This window comes from Ruditapes philippinarum, unplaced genomic scaffold, assembly GCF_026571515.1.
Source record: "Ruditapes philippinarum isolate M1 unplaced genomic scaffold, ASM2657151v2 ctg18430_1_1_1_1, whole genome shotgun sequence".
Classification (NCBI taxonomy): domain Eukaryota; kingdom Metazoa; phylum Mollusca; class Bivalvia; order Venerida; family Veneridae; genus Ruditapes; species Ruditapes philippinarum.
The window spans coordinates 1-22,377 of record NW_026855748.1 but is presented as its reverse complement, the minus strand read 5'-3'; the positions used below and the strand labels follow the sequence as shown (position 1 = coordinate 22,377).

The window sequence follows — 22,377 nt, the reverse complement described above, 5'->3', positions numbered from 1 at the left end:
TCCATGCATGTAATGGGGTAGAAGAAAATCTAAGTTAACTAGGGCTGTGTCGATATATCGATAAACCGATATATACCGGTTTTTGCAGTTCAATACGGTTCAGTTATCTGTCTTGCGGCATATTGATACAAAGGGAAGCAACTCAAACTTAAAATTTAAAAGATTATAAAGAGTTTTTTTTTCAATTTCAGACATTTTAACACACCCCTCCCCCTTCTTAAAAGTTCCTGACCTTTCTTTTTATGTTTTGTTTTTTATTAATGATGAATCATTAAACTGTTTTAGATAAATATTAATGTGGTATTTAATTATGTTATTATTACCACACATAGATTATAACAAGGTTTTGAGCTAAAATTAGTATAAATTCTTAATGACCTTTGTATCGTGTTGTCAATACGTATTGCTTTGTTCGTATCGCAATACGTGTCGTTTTTTGCCGTATCAACCCAGCCCTAAAGTTAACATAAGGACTTCTGTTTTTTCTGGGGTTACTTCATCCAAGTTCTTGAGAGGTTTGATGTCCATAGCTCATTAAGGTTTTATATCCATGTTTTTCTGGGGTTACTTTGTCCATGTTTTTGAAAGGTTTGATGTCCAAAGCTCATTAAGTTTTTTCTAGGGTTCCTTTGTCCGTGTTCTTGACAGGTTTGATGTCCATGCATGTTATGGGGAAGAAAGAAAATCAAATATAAAAACTACTGTTTATTTCTTGGGTTTCTTTGTCCGTGTTTTAGAGAGGTTTGATGTTCAAAGCTTTTTACGTTTTTTCTTGAGTTACTTTGTCCATGTTCTTGACAGGTTTGATGTCAATAGCCTATGAGGTTTCATCATGTAATGGGATAGAAAGAAAATCAAACTTTATAACTACTGTTTTTTTTCTGGGGCGAATTTGTTTATTGTCTTGAGAGGTTTTCTAACTGTTGAGGTTTCATGACAATGTGTGTTATGGGGTCAAAAGAAAATCAAACTTAAAAACTACTGTTGTTATTTTTCTTTTGTGTGCTGTCTTCAGCATCCTACAGTTTTTTGTTACGTTAGCTTTGTCATTTGGGTAAACACTGATGTTTCGAACATCTATTAACCAAATTTTATCATAATATCAAATTATTTTTTCGGTCCCAGAGATTTGTTTTATTATTTTTAATAAATTGTTGAATTGAAATCGGATTAATCCCTTTGTTTCGAATGATATTTCCCAGTCCAGACAAGTTCAAAACAACAGTGTTTAGCAGTACCTTAATAATGTTTTCACACACTGCATGTAATGCATAAAGACTTACTATGAAAGACAAACATTAATGTTTCATCCAGCTTTTGTTAATTTTCATATGTTTATGGTTTGTGCACACTGATTTCAGGAATAGTTTACTATTGAATTGCTGACAAAAGTAGTTTGTGTTGGCCCATGCATTTTCAAGTAACAAAACAGTGTTTGTATTAAAGATTTTAGATACTTGATAATTTGATTAGAACTCCTGTTGTATAAGTACTTAAATATGTATTAACAGTGTACTAGAGAATGCTTATGTATACTGTTTACATTCTTTTTTCAGAGAGCCTAAAAAGGAAGCCCGACACATTAGCGTTGTTCTTTGAGGACATAGAATGGGCACTGGAGAAGATCAACCAGGGGGCTGAAGTATCAGATGAAGATGATGTTGGCACCATTGACCCGGGAATTAAGTCCAACCAGGTGGCCGAAGTATCAGATGAAGATGATGTTGGCACCATGGACCCGGGAATTAAGTCCAACCAGGAGGCCAAAGTATCAGATGAAGATGATGTTGGCACCATTGATCCGGGAGATAAGTCTTACCAGGAGGCCGAAGTATCAGGTGTGGATGACGTTGGCACCATTGACCCGGGAATTAAGTCCAACCAGGAGGCCGAAGTATCAGATGAAGATGATGTTGGCACCATTGACCCGAGAGATAAGTCTAACCAGGAGGCTGAAATATCAGATGAAGATGATGTTGGCACCATTGACCCGAGAGATAAGTCCAACCAGGGGACTGAAGTATCAGGTGTGGATGATGTTGGCACCATTGACTCGGGAGATTAGTCCAACCAGGGGGCTGAAGTATCAGGTGTGGATGATGTTGGCACCATTGACCTGAGAGATAAGTCCACTCAGGGGGCTGAAGTATCAGGTGTGGATGATGTTGGCACCATTGACCTGAGAGATAAGTCCACTCAGGGGGCTGAAGTATCAGGTGTGGATGATGTTGGCACCATTGACCTGAGAGATAAGTCCAACCAGGAGGCTGAAGTATCAGATGAAGATGATGTTGGCACCATTGACCTGAGAGATAAGTCCAACCAGGGGGCTGAAGTATCAGGCGTGGATGATGTTGGCACCATTGACTCGGGAGATTAGTCCAACCAGGGGGCTGAAGTATCAGATGAAGATGATGTTGGCACCATTGACCTGAGAGATAAGTCCAACCAGGGGGCTGAAGTATCAGGTGTGGATAATGTTGGCACCATTGACCCGGGAGATAAGTTTAACCAGGAGGCCGAAGTATCAGATGAAGATGATGGCACCATTGACCTGGGATTTAAGTCAAACCAGGAGGCTGAAATATCAGATGAAGATGATGTTGGCACCATTGACCCGGGAGATAAGTCTAACCATTAGGCCACGACACATCGTCTTGATGTGGCAGACATTGATACCTTATTTTAAAATCATTCAATGCATGACAAAGTTACAGTCCGTACAAGAATGTGTGTACCTATTTACTCTTGCGATGACATTAAACTTCAAAATCATAGTGTGACCTTGACCTTTGAGGTAGGGACGTAGTTCTTGGACGCGACACATTGTCTTGATGTGGCAGACATTTGTGCCAAATTATTTCAAAATCTCTCAATGTAAGACAAAATTAAGAGTCTGGACACGAATGAAATGGGGACCCACAGACAGACAGACGGTGCGATTATAATATTATGCCTCCCTTTGGGGGCATAAAAAGTATGGCTAAAGGGAGGCATAAAAAGTATGGCTATTTTGTCTATATAGATCAATTACACTTTTTGTAGCAGAAAACCAATGCACCATTTATAAAATTCATATCAAATAATATTGTATAGCAACTGAACTAAAGCATTTTGTGGCTTAATAATATTTTATTGTAACTATATAATACATGTAAGATATGAACAACACAAGAACAAATGTACATATAAGTATAGTGTAAGTAGGATGGGCTACAAGTTATTACAACATTAGCAACAGCCCTTCCCACAAAGTATTACTATAACAATATAATTATTTTCCGGATAGTTTTCTGAGAATAATTACAAATTAGTAACTTACAGTGAAAGTCAGTAAAGGAGAAAAAAATCTAAACAAACTACATTTTTTTATAAATATATAGAAAACACGCAAAAATAAAAAAGTTTCCCTACATTCTGAACTTGAATGGCAAACAAATAAAAAACAGAGAGATTATGTGAGATATATATGATATTAAATAAATGAGAGTAGGTTTAATACTGAATTTATTAAACAAGTTGAATATAATCCTATTATGCGAGCAAGTTTAATAAATTCAGTTGTGAACCTACACGAATTTGATATACTATTTATCACATACCTAAAATAAGAAGAGTTAACAGTAAAAAGAATCATTTTTCATTGACGCTCCTTTAGTTTAACAAGGCTTTACGTTTTGTTTATTGAGGGCAAATGATGTCACGTCAAAGTGTTATTACACTAATGTAATATCATTTTTGTATTCGCTGCATTAGTGAAATCTTGGAATTGAGCTTGGGAATCATCTTGGAATATAAAAATAGCACTGTTGGAAATCAAATGAATTACTTTATATAAGAGTTGAAAAGTTTTTTTAATTTTTATAGAATATCAATAGTAAACTCATATTAATAATATCTTAATGTTTAAATATGGTGCAAAAACTATTCATAATTGTCAAATAATGCATGATAATGAATTTCCCGACATGACTAAGAAATGAACGTTGTTATATTATACAGAAAGAATGATAATTAATTTGTTACTGATTAAGCATCAGTTGTGCTAGAAACATTCTTTTAAAACATAATACCAGATTATTTTAGATTATAGATGGTACATTTATATTATTTCAGATGGCAATAATATGGCAAGAAACTCTGGTCCTTACAGCAAGGCTTTGAAATGCAAAATATTGGCCATGGGAAACCCAGTGTCATATACTGGGAAAGATGGACAAGACAAAAAATGTCTAAATCTTGCCGTGAATGATGGCACCTCAGTTATGAAACTGACATGCTATGATCAAACAAAGTTTAAGCATTTCAAGGAAAGAAACTAAATTTAAGAGATCACTTGACTATATTAAAGTGTTATCATTTTGTTTAGATTCTACTAACATAGCATGTATGAATTTGATAAAATTTTGCCATAAGCATTGAAACTTCAGTTCTGCATTGTTGAAAGATACATTCTTATATGCAAGGGCTCTAGCAACTAGGCCACTTCAGCGATCAAGTCGCCTAAAATTTCACAGTAATTCATGCACTGAGTTAAAAGAGTCATGAAGTTCTTTGAATATCAGTCACAAAAACACATACTGACTGTCAAAAATTCTTTATAACTGGATCTTTTAAATGCACCATGCATGTTTTTTTTTTCTTTTCTGGAAATCAAAAATCTAAGTTTCATTTGACATTTACCAATTAATTTCAGTCCATTTACTTTAGGCCTTACATATTTAATAATTAATGCAATATAAAATTTGTTGAATAAAAAATTCAAAAAATGCATTGGTGTAAAATATCAATCATTAATTTCTTCCTTGTAGGTTGGACATACTGTTGTTATTACAGAAGTGATGAAGAGAGTAGAAGAGGGAGTTGATTACATAGTTGTAACAAAGAACTTGAAAGTCTTCATATCTGGCCCAGTGGAAATCCCTGCCAGCCATAGTATTATTGCAGAGAAGCTAATAAACACCCCACCTGCTGAGGAAAAGAAAATGAAAGAGGCCCTTGCTTCCCAAGCAAAGAAGGTGTCTGTGTCTGGAAGAATTATACAGGTACGAAATTTTATTGATACATTCCTTATTAGCTTACCCAAGCACAGTGTTTGTCCATTTACTGTTTACACCATTATTTTATAACAATCAGCATTGTATGGTCCTTCTACAGGGTTGTTAAGGAAAAATCATTCTATGGACTAAAGCTTTAAGGTCCTAGGCATGAAACATTTATGTAAGCTTTTGCAATAACTTTACCGTTACTCCATGTTATCTTATATATTTATTTTTTATTTTTGTACAAAAGAAAAATCTGATCAACTTTTTATGCTACCCAAGGAGTGGAAGGAGCATAAAGTTGCCGCCTTGTTGGTCCATCTATTATACTCTTATCCAGACAATAACAACAACAATATTGAAGAAATAAAAATAAATATAAATTACAAAACATAAATTTAAGATTTATTGACTGATATTTGTTTTAAATATTATGATTTGTAGGTAGATAGATAACTTGGATGTTCTTGAATATGTGATGTCCAGGACTGTTTTTTCTTTTCTATCATGATAGAAGATGACACTCAAAAAGCCAAACTTACATTATGGAGGGAACTAAAAATGCTGCAGTAGAAACCAGACCAGGAAATTACATCCAAGTAACAGATGTCATAGTCAATGTATTTAATAACCAAACATCCTTGCAAACCACATCAAGATCTACTGTAACAGTGAGTTGATTTAAAGGAGAGTCAAAAACTAATGAAATGTACATTTTGCAAAACACTGATTAAATTAATGCATCAATAAAACAATAGACTTTAAAATAGATACTTGATTATTTTTTGTTTAAAAAGAAAAGGATTAATTACTCAAGCTAGTATAATAGTTAGTTTCAGGGTTTCTCTTTCGTTCTTATAGCTATGTTTTTTGCTTATTTTTTTTCAGGAAAAAACAATTCCAGAAGTAAAGAAACAACGATTGAAGGAATTTGTACTGATGATAATCTTGCATAACTTTTCCTAGAGGATGAAACCTCTTTATTCATTAACATTGATGTTTTGTTAATGGCATTGAACCTGGAGTCAACAGATAACATTATGGAAAATGAATCGTTCGAGCTAGAAGTAGTTTGTTGTGGATCAAACATAATTAGTGCTCGAAGCAGTTCTGAAAGTCAAAGGTAGAGCAGTCAGTTCATTACTTGTCGTTAAAAATAAAAAACGTGAGCTGTTACTTTCCCAGCAAAGGAAAGGAGAATTTAATTCTGAATTATATGGTGGCTGTCCTGATTGTTATGAAAGAAAATTTATAGCTAGCACCATGAGACATGCCCGGCAGAAACTAAAGTAACAGTCAAAGTGGCAATCATCAAGAGCTTAGTTTTTCAAGGAAAAATTGCATCAATAGACAACCAGAAACTGAAAGACAAAGTCTTTTCAATCCTGCATAAAGACGATATCACCAGGATTGCTTTAGAAGACACACATTGGGAGAAATCCACTTTATGAGTGCAATTAGAAACGCAAAAATCATGCAAGCTATAGGATGCCTTTGGCGTCTTGATTCACTGATACTTATTTGGAAAGAAATCAATCGGCCTCATGCAAATATGACACAGTGCATAACCTTGGAAGCCTTTGACGTTATTGCAAAATGTGCTATAATTGCATGTGGTGAGAATTATGAAAGGGAGCTTCAGCATCCATCTGTAGCAATTAAACCTAAAGATTAGACATATGGAAAATGATATCAGTGAAAATTGGATTTGCTTCGAAAGAAAAAGACAAAAACGGAGTACAAAAATGCCAAGCATTTATACTTAACCAAGTAAGCATCTATCTAGGACATGAATTCTGTTCTGGAACAATAATGTTTTTGGGCAGTCATTTTTCAAACTTCTTGAACAATGTTGACCAGTAATAAATAATTGCAGTGTTTCACCACGGAAATTCAAAGACGTGGGCCATGATCTGAACATAGCAAATAAATACACAATATTTTTCAGAGAGAAAAATGCCAATTAAACATTTATAACATGTACATTTCATTTTTAAGCATCCGCGTAACATTAAAGGTGTGAAGTTACAATTAAGAGGAATGGCAGTAATAACAGTTTTTGCATGTAAATTTAATCATTCAATCGTCTTTCATATTTGACCAAAGAGAAATAAGGTTGACTAATTTCGTTTACAGTTACTTGTTTCCTCCTTTTATTTTAATAGGAAAAGTGGTAAATAAAACTATTGAAGATAAGGTTCCGCGGGTAATTATGATAATTCCTTTTTGGAAGTCACAATTTTGGTTTCCTCTAATATTTGACCTGTTGATCTCTGTTCCTATCAGATTGCCGCGTCACAAGGATCTACTGACTTTACCGCATTGTGGGACAACTCACCTTTTTTCAAGATCAATGACCTTGGTCGCAGTGGAGTTATCAGCAAACATTTGCAAAGTGAGGGAGTTTTACCAGAAGTTGTATCCATTATCTTGCAATCTTGGAAAGCTGGAACAAGAAAACAGTATTCTTTGGCCTGGGGAAAATGGTGTGTTTGGTGTGAAAGGTATAGTAATCAAAGCACTGAAAGTACTGTTGGAAGGAAATTTTCATAGAAATACCTAATGCGTGTGAATTAAAAACAAAGGAATATGTGCAAGCTTCAATCTACAGCTAGCTGATTTGATGACGTAAAATGTGACGTCATTGTTTCCGTTTTTGCACTACTCATGTTCAGTGGGCTGATAACTAGTTCTTTGCCCAGGGCCCCAAACCCATAAGTTGTGACACTCATAATCAGTTGAAATCATAGGCAATTCTGTTACTAATATAGTAATTAGTGAATTAATAGATAATACTACTGCATTAATTTATGCACACAAAGAACCACTCAGTTTGACCTAAATCGGCCATGACTTATATGACTACTTCATAGGAATTCAAGACCATGCCATAAGCATTATTTAATCATAGTTAATGAAGAGACTTTTTATTTTAAACTCAAGGACAAGTAAAGCTCATCATGTGCTTACATTTGTAAGTTCTAACATAACTAATTGTGTTTTAGTATGAAATTGATGTACATGCTGTTAAAGTCATAGCAAAACAAAGAACAATGATTTAAAATAAACTTTTATTGTCAAAACTTGCATAAAAGTAAAAATATATGTTATATAAAAAATAAATGATTAAATATATGGAGATAATGAAATTTAGTTTGTCAGATAAAATGTGTAAAAGGAACTCCACTGAGGTTTTTTGACATGATGAGAATGAAATTTATTTTTCTAGATTAATGTACCACTTGATGTGTTTTGACCACTAATCTTTGAGAAAAATTTCAGATCATTTGCGCACTTCGTTTTTCAAGAATAATTATTCAAATTGTAAAAAAATTACCGAAAATGAAAGCGTTTAAACACATATCACGCAGATCAGGCTGAGAAAAGCATAAAAAAAAATTGATTTTCAATTCATTTCAAAGTATATTTCTTCACTATCTGTGCATATATTTCTGTATCAAGTGCCCCGGCTCATTTCTGTAGAAATTCAAATGTTATGTTTTAGGCTTTTAAACCTCAATGGAGTGAGTCCCTTTAAATTATTGGTACATATTGAGGTGATACAATTTATAACAATCTGAAAGAAAGAAGCTTTAATGCAAACGGCCAGTAATATAGGAGGTGCTGTTTTAAGGATTTTTTACAATGTACAAGACTGACATTATACAACAAAATATAGTCGAAAGTAGAAATGTGCCCATAGGACTTGAATGCCTGCGTTAAGTACAATGCTTATATTGAGTGGGTAATCAAAATATGTACATAATTAGACAAGCCCACTGGCAGCATATACCAAGCCTGTTGCCATTATTCAGAACTGAACCTTAAAGCTTCAGATTGGGGAGAAAGATGTATACATAAGTGAGCATTTGTGATAAATGTTATGAAAATCCAGCCATGTATATAGAAATATACTCTCATGTTTTAAGTTATTATCTGACTTTTGATCCAAAGTAGTGACCTTGATCTTTGCAACAGACACCTGATTTTTCATACTACACTCCAACTCACTGAAGACTGTTAAATTTTGTCCAGAGTTATATGAAAAATCTTTATAGATTTCAAAAGCATTCAAATATTATCAGTTATAAATCATTTTTTTGCATATGATTTTGGTAAGGAATGCATAATGTTGTATAAATTTTGTGGAATGTAACTGAAATCATACTTGACCTGTGTTTTGATACATTGTTGAATATACCAGTTATAAATTGAATCCTTAAAAGGTGTACAAATCTTATTGGTTAGCTTACAAGAGCATTTCTGTTTTCATAAATTACTAGGTAAAGTACAAAGAATGATATTGTTACAATTTTATGAGCCATCACATCAAACCGTGATCAATGTAATATGAAGTATGGGAAAATAAGTAACAAGAAGTGCATGTTTAACTAAAAACAGAATGTATGATTCAGAGGAACACTGTAAAAATAAAGTAAATAATGTTAAAAAAAAAAAAAAAAAAAAAAAAACATAAAAAAAGTTGACCATCATTTGGACTTTCATGAGTTGGCCATGCTAATCTTAGAATAAGAACATAAATAAAATACAACATTATACAAAAGGTAGTACAAAAAATACAATGATCAAAAGTTTGAAAGTGAACACTTGTTGGTAAAATAAACAAGAATTTGTAACAGAGATACCAACGTCCCCCGCCTCAGGGAAGTTTTATATGAAGCAAAAAATTGTGCTATTTCAAAAGATTGAGGCAGGGATCTAAGGATTTTCAGTCCAAAATTATGATCAATGCTGGATCTGCAAATGCAACAATAAATTTATTAAAGAAATCCAATGAAATACTGAATTTCAAAAATATATCATGTTATGCTTTGCAGGGATTTTTTGGCTTATTTTATAGCCGTTATTGGGACATATTCCCAATTGAAAATAGTATATTATTTTCCCAATCCAAAGGAAAATATTCCCAATTGAAAGTTACAAAAATATAAATATTGAATAAAGAATTCTAAAATCTTTGAAAAATAAGGGCTTCTTTACTGTAATAGTGTTTAAATGTTTGAAGAAGCCATCCTAGGCAGTGATTGCTTGCATACATTTAATCACTGCAAACTTTTAGTCATACATTTTTTCCCAATTTTAACAAAATATCGCTGAAATTCTCAGTTGCATGGGTATGGATTATGTTCCCAAAATCCTGGAAAAAATCCCTGCTTTGACCTCTTAGTGTGACCTTGACCTTGGAGGTAGGGGTGCAGGTGTTGTGCATGACATATCATCTTATCATTGTGACTATTTGTGCCAAGTATTTTCCAAATCCCTTCATCTATGAAGAAGTTATGGACGGGGCATAAAATATACCATATAACAGACTTTGTTACCTTTATACATGTAAGTGTGACCTTGACCTTGGAGGCAGGGGTGCAGGTGTTGTAATTGACATATCGTCTTATTATTGTGACTATTTGTGTCAAGTTATTTCAAAATCCCTTGAACTATGAAGAAGTTCTACATTGACACAATATATACCCTTTAAAAGACTATGTTAATTTTTTACCTCGAAATGTGACCCTGACCTTGGAGGTAGGGATGCAGGTGTTGCGCTTGACACATTGTCTTATTATAGTGAATATTTGTGCCAAGTGTTTTCAAAATCCTTTGATATACAAAAAAGTTATGGACCAGACAAAAAAAAATACCCTATAACAGGCTATGTTAATCTTAGACCTCCAAGTGTGACCTTGACCTTCTAGGTTGGTGACCGATTGTTGCGCATAACACATCATCTCATTGTTGTGAACAATTGCGGCAAGTATTTACAAAATCCTTTCAAAGATAAGAAAGGTATAGACTGGACACGAGATATACCCTCAAATGGACAATGTTGACATTGAATGAGCAAGTGTGACCTTGACCTGAAGGTAAGGGTCTGGTTGTTGCACATCATCGTCTTATTATAACAAACATTTGTGCCAAGTTATTTCAAATTCCTTCAATAAATGACAAAGTTATGGACCGGACACGAAATATACCCTGTAACAGGCTATGCTAATATTTGACCTCCAAGTGTGACCTTGACCTTGAGGCAGGTGACCTGTTGTTGAGCATGACACATCTTCTCATTATTGTGAGCAATTGTGGCAAAGAATTTACAAAATCCCTTTAGAGATAGGGAAGACCAGACACGAGATATACTCTCAAAAAGACAAGTTGACCTTGAATGAGCAAGTGCGACCTTGACCCTGGAGGTAGGGGTCTGGTTGTTGACATGACTCATTGTCTTATTATAACAATCATTTCTGCCAAGTTATTTCAAATTCCTTCAATAAAAGCTTGAAGTTGATAAAGATTTGTTCATACATATTTCAACAAGATTGTTGAACAAGAGGGCCATGTGTATATAGGCCCCTGGAGCGGGGCCAGTTTAAAACCCAGGGTTTTTATTTGACCAAACTTGTAAGACACCCGTTAGAAGATGTTTCATGATGTTAAGTTTTTTACTACACACATATAATGTAAAACAAAGACCTCTGCACCACCCCCCACCCCGGCATGGCCAATTTTTATACAAGGGCTTAAATTTGAACAAACTTGGTCGACACCATAAGATGTTTCATGCTAAACATCTAGGCTCTAGCTCATTGGGTTTGTTAAAAGAAGATTTTTTAAGTTTTTTACTATACACAAATAGTTAAAAACAATGAAACCCCTGGGGTGGGCCTTGTACACACTTACCAGAAGATGTTTCATGCTTAATATCTAAACTCTAGCTATTTAGGTTTTTTTCAAAGAAGGTTTTTAAGTTTTTGCTATACACATATAAGGAAAATCAAATCACCCCCGGGGAGGGGCCAATTTTGACCCCAGGGCTTTTATTTGAACAAACTTTGTAGACACTTACAAGAAGATGTTTAATGCTTGATATCTAAACTCTAGCTATTTTGGGTCTTTAAAAGAAGATTTTTAAGTTTTTACTATATGCATATAGGGGAATTCAATGACCCCCTGGGGCGGGGCCAATTTTGACCCCCAGGGCTTTTATTTGAACAAACTTGGTAGACACTCACTAGAAGATGTTTCATACCTTTAAAAGAAGATACTTTGTCTAAGCTCTAGCTCTTTAGGTTCTTTAAAAGAAGATACTTTAAGTTTTTTTCTTTTGGTTGCCATGGCAACCAGCGTTCTATGAACAATATTTAGAGGTGACCACCAAAGAAACATTCCTGTGAAGTTTGGATGAAATTGGCTTAGTGGTTTATGAGGAGATGTCATTTAAAGTGGACGCCAGACGAAAAGCGATCAAAAAAGCTCACCCTGTCACTTTTGTGACAGGTGAGCTAAAAATAGTTAAGTGATCTTATTTTCCTGGTGAAAAACTGGTGGCTCAATAAAGTTCTATACATATTATGATATTTCAAATATTGGAAAGTTATCTCTAGTTCTTGGTGAAAGACTGGTGACTAGTTTTCTCCTCAATGTCATTTTCTTTTTCTAATTAGATTAAGTCATGGTACTATACATGTATTCATGAGGCTTTCGACATCACATCTAAGAACTCATTATCCAACATTGCAAAGGGCAGGCAGTCTCCTGATATTCCAATTTCTTTTAAAGTTTATAAAACCACAATATTTCTATTTCTTTAGTGTTTCAGACATGAAGACACATCTTATTCTACATGTATCTTTCCTTATCACTCCTGCTTTTACTGTTCTATCATATAAGCGCCTCTGTTTCCTGAAAATATTTGTTTAGAAAAAGTTAATTGCAAAATTTAAATTCCACTTGTAAACCCTTGCCGAGAACGAACTTACAGCAGTGAAAGGCTTAAAGGTTTAAAATCAAGAAAACTAAACCAATCAGTCACAGACACCCCAAGTATTTTATCTATTTGCTAAGCAGCAATTTTTTCAAAATTATTTAAATTCATAAATGTGAGTGATTCTGATAAGCTATAGACAGCTAAGTGATGATAAGATGATCATATATGTCAGATATGTCGGAGTGCTAACACTACTTACTGTGAATATTCAATATTTTAATGTGAATTGTCCTGAGGTAAAAAAAGGAAAAGAAAGCTGAAATCCTGAATACATGTTACATGTCACAATTTTTCTTGCAATTAATTTTGTTCCTAATTTCTTGTGTAAGATATTTAAATACACTGTAATTCTTTTTTATAAATTTGGCTTTTTGTGACAATAGTCTATCCAGTGACCGAAGCTCACTGACTTAAAATAAACTGTCCTGTGTCAGCCTTTAAACAAGTCTAGAAAAAAAAAAGCTATCAGAAATATAATAATTAAGAAATATCATATACAAATACTTCTAAATAATCATGTACCTCTTCCTTAAAAGCCCATGCTATTGAAAGAGACATTTTTCCATTTGTTCACTTCAAGGTTAGTCAGATTGACAGTCTCACATTTTAGCCTTTATCACTCGTGATTTCATTGTCATTGACCCTAAAGCATCCTTAAAATCGATATCCTGCTGTTCACATTCATAAATCTGACATGTAGGCCGAACTTCTGAAACATTAAAATATAATCATTATTAGATATACATATAGTATGCCAATAATTATGTTAGTTAATATCAAATCAATAATTTAAGCAGTGTTCGAAATTAGCAGTAGTCTGAGAGTCCGACTACTAAATTTCTCCTCGGGCTATCAACTTTTCACAGTAAAACAAGCCCGACCAGGCTACTGTATTTTCAGAGGCAATATAAACAACTGTTTTGAACAAATGAATCGTGCTAGTGAAATGTCTTTTGGACAAGTGAATATTCCGATCTAGTAGTCTGACCAGCCTAGTCGATTCAAATCCTAATTTCTTACACTGTTTAAGAAACAATTTGTTTCAAATTGTCCAAGCATAAAGATTTTTATAGTATTACTATAGTAATTATAGTGTATATACAGTATGTATTAAATGTCTTTACTATCTACTATACTGTGCTGAAATTTCAAGAAAACAACTATCTTTAAAATCCATTTTCTCAGAAGTTGCAAAAAAAAAGTAAATGAAATTGCTCTGGGTTTGTATTATTCTGTACAACTTCTGATCACAAAAGCTTCAAGGACATCATGAGTGAGTCAGGTCCTATCCTGAAAGATTGTTGTTCAAGTTTGAAGACAATCCATTCAAAAATAACAAATTATAGCCACTAATAGCAAAAATCAAGAAAATTTAGACATTTACCTTGAATGTTAATATGGTGGTCAAGTTTAATTTAGTTTAGTCTGGTCTATTTGAAGGGTTGTTGTGGCCAAGTATGAAGACAATACACCAAGATCTGAAAAAGTTATGAACAAGGTTAAAGTTTGATGACAGCAATGGGAAAGCCGTCATGACTAACAATATATTTAATAATTTTGGCCCTAATGCAAACTGAAAATTCTAGCCTATAAACACTGTTGAGACTAGCTGTTCAGCATTTTTTTCAATAATAAATAAATGCAATGATAAAGTCGGTAACTTGCAAGTCTTCTAACATTTTTTAACAAAGAATGAACATATATTATATATTTTTTCCTTATAATTCTACAATGATGTTCAGTCATTTATATTATAACAAGATATCGGAAAGATTATAGATATATCAGAAATGAATTGGCCTGTGGACTTTAATGTCAATCATAGAGCAGAGTGAGTCTTATGCAAAATGTAATGGTAAGCAAACATCCAGCATGAAATTTTCAAGTAGCCACAAGTTAAATAAAATTATTAAAAATACTTGTGTCATGATTCAATTATTGCTGGAAATTGACCCACATGTTTTATTACAAATTTATTACATCAATATTGTCCATAGAAATAATAAAATTAATTTTCAGTCTCTTTCTCTTTGTGCTTTCACACAGATTTGAATTATTCAAGTCCATGATTTTCAGAAGGAAAAAATCTTCTGATCATCAAACACTAAAAATTACTATACCAACTGCAAATTGCAGTCTGTGCGAAAGGCTGCCTGTCCTCGGACCTCGCCAAATAAAAAATCAAGAGGGCCATGATAAATATTTATACAGTTATCGAATATCAATTGTACACAACAGTTGAATATAACATATTATAAACTTATTTCTATGTTAATAGATAGTCTATATACAATAGAAATGAAAAAAAGCAAATCCTTCACAACAGTCAACACTGTAAATTCGAATCAGGGTCAGATTGGCCCTTAAACGTATTTGGCCCTCGAGACAGCTCGGCCCTATTCCAACTCAGCACGGGTCAACTCGGCCCATAATTACATAATTACTGATAATGATTACTTTTCTTACTTTTGATATGTTTTCATCATAACTGTCATGGTTTAACATTTTCACACTAACAGACATCTACTCAAGGATATTGAAAAGTATGTGAAATTGTAGAGAAAGAAAGAATTTACAATTTAAACGCATTTTATGCTACTCCAGATTTTTTTGTAAAAAATATCGTTCAACAAGCATTTGCCATATTAAAAAACAAACAGTATTAAATACAATAAAATTCATTGTCACAAAAATTCAATCTAAAAACTCTATTTACAGTATTGATTAATATTTAACATATATTGTCTTGATATCTCTTCTTAAGATAATTATTTATCTTAAAGATAATTTCAAACAATATTTTATTAACTAAACAATCTAAACAATCTATATCCTAATAGGCTATATGGTTTTAATAGAGGACCGAGTTGACCTGTCCCGAGTTGGTATAGGGCCGAGTTTACCTGTAAATTCAATAATGTAAACAATCCTTGACCTAATTTCGTTTGTCTAACAAATTAACATCTGCAAACACAAAACGATTTTGAACAAAGAAATAAAAGCATTTCCACAAACCTTTGCGATGTTATTCATCAGCAAATCTATGTCTTGGATGGAGCAATCTGAAAAACACGAACGTTATTCTGTCGATGGTCCGAACAATGGCGATTGTGCCCTACTAGTCAAAACCAAGTTTTACCAAATTGCATCCGTTAAATTTCCAGAATACCTTGAAAGACTTGTATTGTTATCTTGTGTTTTTTATTATTTATATAATAATATTTTTGTTTCAAACGCTTTGATTCTATGAAAGTTTGCGAACCATTTTTTTTGCGAAAATAGTACGCTTTTTTTAAGGCCACATATTGTATCCATTGTTTCCTCTTGAGTTATTGACGTAAAAAAAATCAGCGGGGGCATAAAAATGCTATTCAATAAATTGCTAAATATATACAATAAATACTTTTCATTTTCCCTTCGGCTGACTTACATGTGAATTTTTCAGCATATCTGCTACAAAATTACACCTTATTTATATTCAATTTATTGTACATAGGTACATGGACACAAACTTTTCTTTGGCCTAATGCGTAATAATACTGATGTTTTTTTTTCGTACACGTTTGAGATTATGTTCCATTGATGTTAGCTAACATTGAATATCATCATTTCAAGTTTTTTTGAACATCAGCTTTTTCTTCAAGTCATCCACGTTTGAAAGTATTACATATAGTTCTGCTGCACTACTTTCTTGGTCGCATTAACTACTTATTTTCTATTGAGCTTAAACAGAATGCAATTAGGTGTTGTTCGTTCTTTTTTGATATAGGCAGACCGATACTATAGAAAGGAAATTTTTTTTTTAAAAAATTTCCTTCCAAAAATCCCATTAAGCCCACTGAAATAGAGGTAATGTCATATTTATATTCTTTACATTTATGTGGAAAATCCTATTCCGTGTTGAACACTCATAAATCAACTTTATTACAAACTCTTAATATCATTGGAATTAAATGGTGCAGATCTCCTAGACTTATTAGTCGTTTCATGAGAGGAATTTTTAATGTGAAACCTAGTGTACCTAGATACAAGTTTACTTGGGATGTGGGCAAAGTTTTAAATTTATTGTCTTCTTGGTATCCACTGGATTCTTTGTGTATTAAAAAGTTAACTTTAAAGTTAACAGCTTTGATAGCTCTTGCTTGTGCCACAAGAGCACAGACGCTTATCTCTTTGAATTTAGATTATATGAAAGTGTTTAGAAAAGATAAATATGCAGTGTTTTATTTTCCTGGTTTACTTAAAACTTCAACAGTTGGAAAAGGAAACAATTTTTGTTTGAAGGTAGAACATTTTGAAACAGAAAGTTTGTGTGTTTATCATACTTTGCTTCATTATATGAATATTACTAAGAACGTGCGGCAATCCAGGCAGTTGCTTGTTTCTTTTGTCACGCATAAAGCAATAACATCAAGTACTGTAGCCAGATGGTTAAAAAGTGTGTTATATTTTTCTGGTATTGATATCACTTTATTTAAAGCGCATTCTTTCCGATCAGCAGCAGTTTCAGCAGCTTACAGTGGTAAATGCTCAGTGAAATCTATCTTAAAGACTGCTGATTGGAAATCAGATTGTAATTTCTATAAATTTTATTGTAGACAATCACTTAATAATGAGGATGTTCCTTTTGTCAAGGCAATTTTTTCTAGAAAGTGACTTTACTTTAGAGGGTATATGTTGTTTATTGAAAAATTTTCATTTTCTGTTGTACTAGAGGTTTTTCCTCTTGAGTGGGTTCAAATATACTGGTTGTTCTGATTAGTATGTTGTTGTTATCTTTATAAGAATTTTGTTGCCGTCACTTTGAATATGCTATTGTTATACATGCGAAAGCCGAAGGCTTTACGGAAAATAATGTGCCCCTCATCCAATCTTTAGTGATGGATGAGGGACATTATTGGAGTAAAGCCGGAGGCTGAGCATGTATGAACCCACCTCTATATTTGCTTTGAAAAGAATTTTTTCTTTGGATAAAATATTGTTTTTACCCTCCCTTGTGTTTTTGTCCGGCAACAAAACTTTTTGCTTTGAAATATGATAAGACGGGGTTTACACGGTTTATATAGCGACGCGGACTACTTTTTTACGGTCCTTTAAATACGCGACTAGTGAGTAGAGTGTCTGACAGACATGCTATTGTTATACATGCTCAGCCTCCGGCTTTACTCCAATAATGTCCCTCATCCGTCACTAAAGATTGGATGAGGGGCACATTTTCTTTTAAGAAAATATAACACAGAAGTACATGTTTTTCTTACTTGCAAGATCATCCCAATATGTCATAACTTTAAAATTAAGGACTTTTCTGTATAAATAAAAAATTTGTCATTTGTTTAGGTGCATAATTTTGCTTCAACATAAAGTTAATTACAGAGCTAATTTGAACTTGACATTGTTTCAGGGTGAAATGCAGTTGAACTCAACTGGTCTATCACACCATTGTCCAATGTGAAGGAAAAGAAAGAAGTTGCTCTTCAAGAATTCATTGGCAGTGTTATTTGTTGTTCAATTAAAGCATCAATTAAATGTATCAGGTGTTCAAAGCAGGTCCATAATGTGAAATGCCAAGATTTAATTTTCAAGTGTGAGCATTGCAGTGCTAAACAGAAAAGAGGCAGAGCCAACTCATCGAAAACACTGTAATTGCAATAAGAGAATGAGCAACAAACAAAGAATTTCATTGTTTTTGAGCAAGTATTGGCAGAATTCACTGCAGATAATGATTTATTGCATAACAATGATGAAATAGAAAATGACTCGTTGATGTCAGATAAGATATATGTGGCATATAAAGAACACAATGACATTGTGTTAAAAATGTCATTCTTTCCCATTGATGAAACTGATTTATTAAGAAACATTGCAGGCTGTCCAGCATCCATAAAAGTAGATCCCTTTATAATCTGTAAACAATTTTGTCCTTGTTATATTACTGGTACATGAATTCTCCTTTATTAGACATATGTAATAATAAACTGCCTCCGTGGTCGAGGGGTTAGAGTGGATGACTTCTAATCCAGTTACCTCTCTGGCATGGGTTCGATCCCAGGAGATGCTTTGGTAGTTTAGTGCGGAGGAAGGTAGTCCTAGTACTGGTGTAACTCTCCACTAACGATTGTTAGGAAACTACTCACCAGATGAGCGATTCAGGGCCATTATGGCCCTCTTGTTTTTAACTCTTTGCAAGCTAGCGGCGGTTATATCCGCCATGGAATTTCTGTAATCTGCCACAGCTGGCGACATATTCCGCCCCAAATAGCTGGGAAACTTCAGCCACTATTTTTAACCTGAATAATTTGCCTCCCTCTCATAACGCATGTGGTTTAAATCCGGGTTAATCGATAAGCATTTCCTACTTCTGTTTTCAAGTTTTTCATCGTAAATTTTGCATTTTTTTGAAGTTTTTAGACGATTAATTGGTAATTAACTTTGAACAATGGCTGAGAACGAATTTATGGACATTGTTATGCAGGGGAGCGACAATGAAAGCTTTGATGGGTTTGATTTAGAGGATTTAAACGCCGATGAATGGGAGGAACTTTTAGAGATTGAACAAGAAATTAATCGCAAGGAAAGAGATTTATTCCACGAAGCCTATGATTCTGAATGGTTGAAAAATTTTGATTTTAATTCTGGACCTTATCAAGCAGCTAAAATTTTCGATTTGAATCTAAACAACCTCCGGGTGGGGGGGGAAAAAATTTCCCCCCAAACAATTACTTATTCCTTTTTAGGAAAATGAAAAAAATAAAAAATGGGTTATTCCAAGTTTTAAGTGGATTTAAAAAAGCTTAATTTAAATAGGTACCTTGAGGCAAAAGGTGGCATTAATGCTTTACCGCGCTATGGTCGTGCTAGATCCTGGTCAGAAGTGTCAGTCCCGGAAATGAAAGTGATTATTGCATTGGTATTGTATATGAGATTGGTGAGAATGCCTAGCTATGATATGTACTGGAGTAAAAATGACTTAATAAATTTGAAAGAACTGACTTCTTATATAACTTGAGATATTTTAAATATTTTGTCATTCCTACATGCATCTGACAGCAGGCGTGAACCAGCACGTGACAGTCCAAATAATGATCCAGGATACAAAATAAGTGAAATTTCTTCAATGTTGATTGAAAGGTGGCAGACAGCATATTCACCTAATAAAGAAATCAGTGTTGATGAAACTTTTGTGCCTTTAAAGGGGAGAATAAAATTTATGCAGTACATCCCTAGTAAGCCCATAAATGGGGAATAAAAGTTTGGACTCTTGCCGATTCCAAAAATGGGTATGTCAGTCTACAATAAAGGTAAAGTCCCTCCTGATGAACAAGGCAGAGGAGCTGCACATAGAGTTGTAATGCCCAGGACCTTTTTACTTCTCCCTATGTAATATTAGTTTACCCAAGCACAGTGTTTGTCCATTTACTGTTTACACCATTATTTTATAACAATCAGCATTGTATGGTCCTTCTACAGGGTTGTTAAGGAAAAAATCATTCTATGGACTAAAAGCTTTAAGTTCCTTGGCATGAAACATTTATGTAAGCTTTTGCAATAACTTTACTGTTACTCTATGTTATCTTATATATTTATTTTTTATTTTTGTACAAAAGAAAAAATCTGATCAACTTTTTATGCTACCCAAGGAGTGGAAGGAGCATAAAGTTGCCGCCTTGTTGGTCTGTCTATCATACTCTTATCCAGACAATAACAACAACAATATTGAAGAAATAAAAATAAATATAAATTACAAAACATAAATATAAGATTTATTCACTGATATTTGTTATGATTTGTAGGTAGATAGATAACTTGGATGTTCTTGAATATGTGATGTCCAGACTTTTTTCTTTTCTTTTTTTCCTTTTACACACTGGAGTTCATTGACAAATGTGCAGCTTTCAGGAGCAGTATTTGCCTTAAATGATATTTCTTGTTTATGCCCATATTATAGCATGTCTCTTAATTTCTAATAAGATTACTTATAGTACTCTTGTGAGCATCTTGGGATCATCATGGTTTAAGCACTATCAAAACCATCTCATTTCCTTTTTATGCCCTTGCCATGTTAATGTCAAAAGGGCATAATTATAGTGTTAACCCAGAATATGAGTCGCACATTAAATCATGTCATTTAGTTAAGTTCAAGGTCACAGTAAACAAGTTGTGTGTATTCTATTTATGGATACAGTAAAAGTACATGTTCATGTCCGGCTTGTATTGTGGATGAAGGTTATTTTGAAATAAATTTGCACAAATGATCATCTGAGACATCTTTTATACAAAACAAAAACATGTCACTCACTCAAAGGTCAGTGTCACTGTGGACAAATTAGCTCTCATACTTTGTCACACTATTGTTTCAAAGTTTATGTTGCTTTATATTAAAAAAAGAGAAGAAAAAAAACCTCCTTTAAAGGTTTGTGTGTTTTTAATGATAATTGAAAAAATAATGTGTCTTTATTGTCTGCAATATTGTCCTTCCATACACCTTGTTTTCTTATAAATTATATTATGAAACATCTTTTTTTGTCATTTTCAAGTAGATTTAATAGGGAAGAAAAATAGACGAAATAAATCTCACATACTGTGGCACATATATATATTCTATATCTTGTATTAGTGCTACAATATATACTTCAAAATATACAACAATAAAGCAATAATGTAATTTCTTTAAAAATACTTTCTAGGAGAAGATCAGAATGGTTAAAGTTAGAGAAGAAGAGGTGCAGATAAAATCTATCATGATAGAAGATGACACTCAAAAAGCCAAAATTACATTATGGAGGGAACTGGCTGCAGTAGAAACCAGACCGGGAAATTACATCCAAGTAACAGATGTCATTGTCAATGTATTTAATAACCAAACATCCTTGCAAACCACATCAAGATCTACTGTCACAGTGAGTTGATTTAAATGACAGTCAAAACCAATGAAATGTACATTTTGCCAAACACTCATTAAATCAATGCAACAATAAAACAACAGACTTTAAAAAAGATATTTGTTTTTTTTGTATAAAAAGAAAAGGATTAATTACTCAAGCTAATATGGTCCCTGGAATAGCCAAAAATGTTATTTTCACCAAATGACATCCCTAACTCAAAAATATGTTAACTTTAATTCATGATTTCTTATCATTTTCACTTTTAATTGTCAATCCTAACAGTTTTCTTGGCAGATCATGTTTTTGAGGTCCAGTTGACAATTATTTGTCATTTGGTGACTTGCAGCCCATCACAAATGCACATTATATAATTTTGAAACTTAGTAGTGTTAAAATTAACATTAAAAAAAGTTTATGTTCTGCTTTATTTAAGGTGCGGTTCCTCTCAATGTTTGGTGGGGCAGATGTGTGGGAAACTGTTGACCGCTTGATGAAAGAAACCATGTCAAATGAACTGGCAAGAATGTACAATATGAAGGGGCTGAAAAGGAAGAAAAAAATTGGGGGCCTCTAGATACTGAATGTATTGTATAGTAAGTGATATTTTACGAAAAGTGGTGTCTTTAAGTAAGGTTTTCAAAATAGAAATATTATCCAAGATCTTGTTATT

The 22,377-nt window shown here is 33.4% G+C and overlaps 1 protein-coding gene and 1 long non-coding RNA gene across 2 annotated transcripts; one reads left to right on the top strand and one right to left on the bottom strand.

Moving 5' to 3' along the window:
- Positions 1 to 6,676: 6,676 nt before the first annotated feature.
- Positions 6,677 to 18,362, top strand: LOC132744281 (uncharacterized). The gene is made up of 3 exons (XM_060732941.1): positions 6,677 to 6,812; positions 7,329 to 7,546; positions 18,227 to 18,362. Exons 1-3 carry the CDS (start codon positions 6,729 to 6,731, stop codon positions 18,240 to 18,242), a joined length of 318 nt encoding a protein of 105 aa, XP_060588924.1. The 5' UTR covers positions 6,677 to 6,728; the 3' UTR covers positions 18,243 to 18,362.
- On the bottom strand, positions 8,095 to 14,484 carry LOC132744282 (uncharacterized). The gene is made up of 3 exons (XR_009627676.1): positions 14,210 to 14,484; positions 13,348 to 13,534; positions 8,095 to 12,740 (listed from the first exon to the last, which is right to left on the bottom strand). It is a non-coding gene; the product is annotated as an uncharacterized LOC132744282 (long non-coding RNA).
- Positions 18,363 to 22,377: the final 4,015 nt, after the last annotated feature.

Bases quoted from the DNA above. Each gene is read 5' to 3' on its own strand.
- LOC132744281 (XM_060732941.1), top strand. From the start codon at position 6,729: ATGATATCAGTGAAAATTGGATTTGCTTCGAAAGAAAAAGACAAAAAC. The intron at 6,813-7,328 runs GTAAGCATCTAT...TGTTCCTATCAG, and splicing joins AAGCATTTATACTTAACCAA to ATTGCCGCGTCACAAGGATC.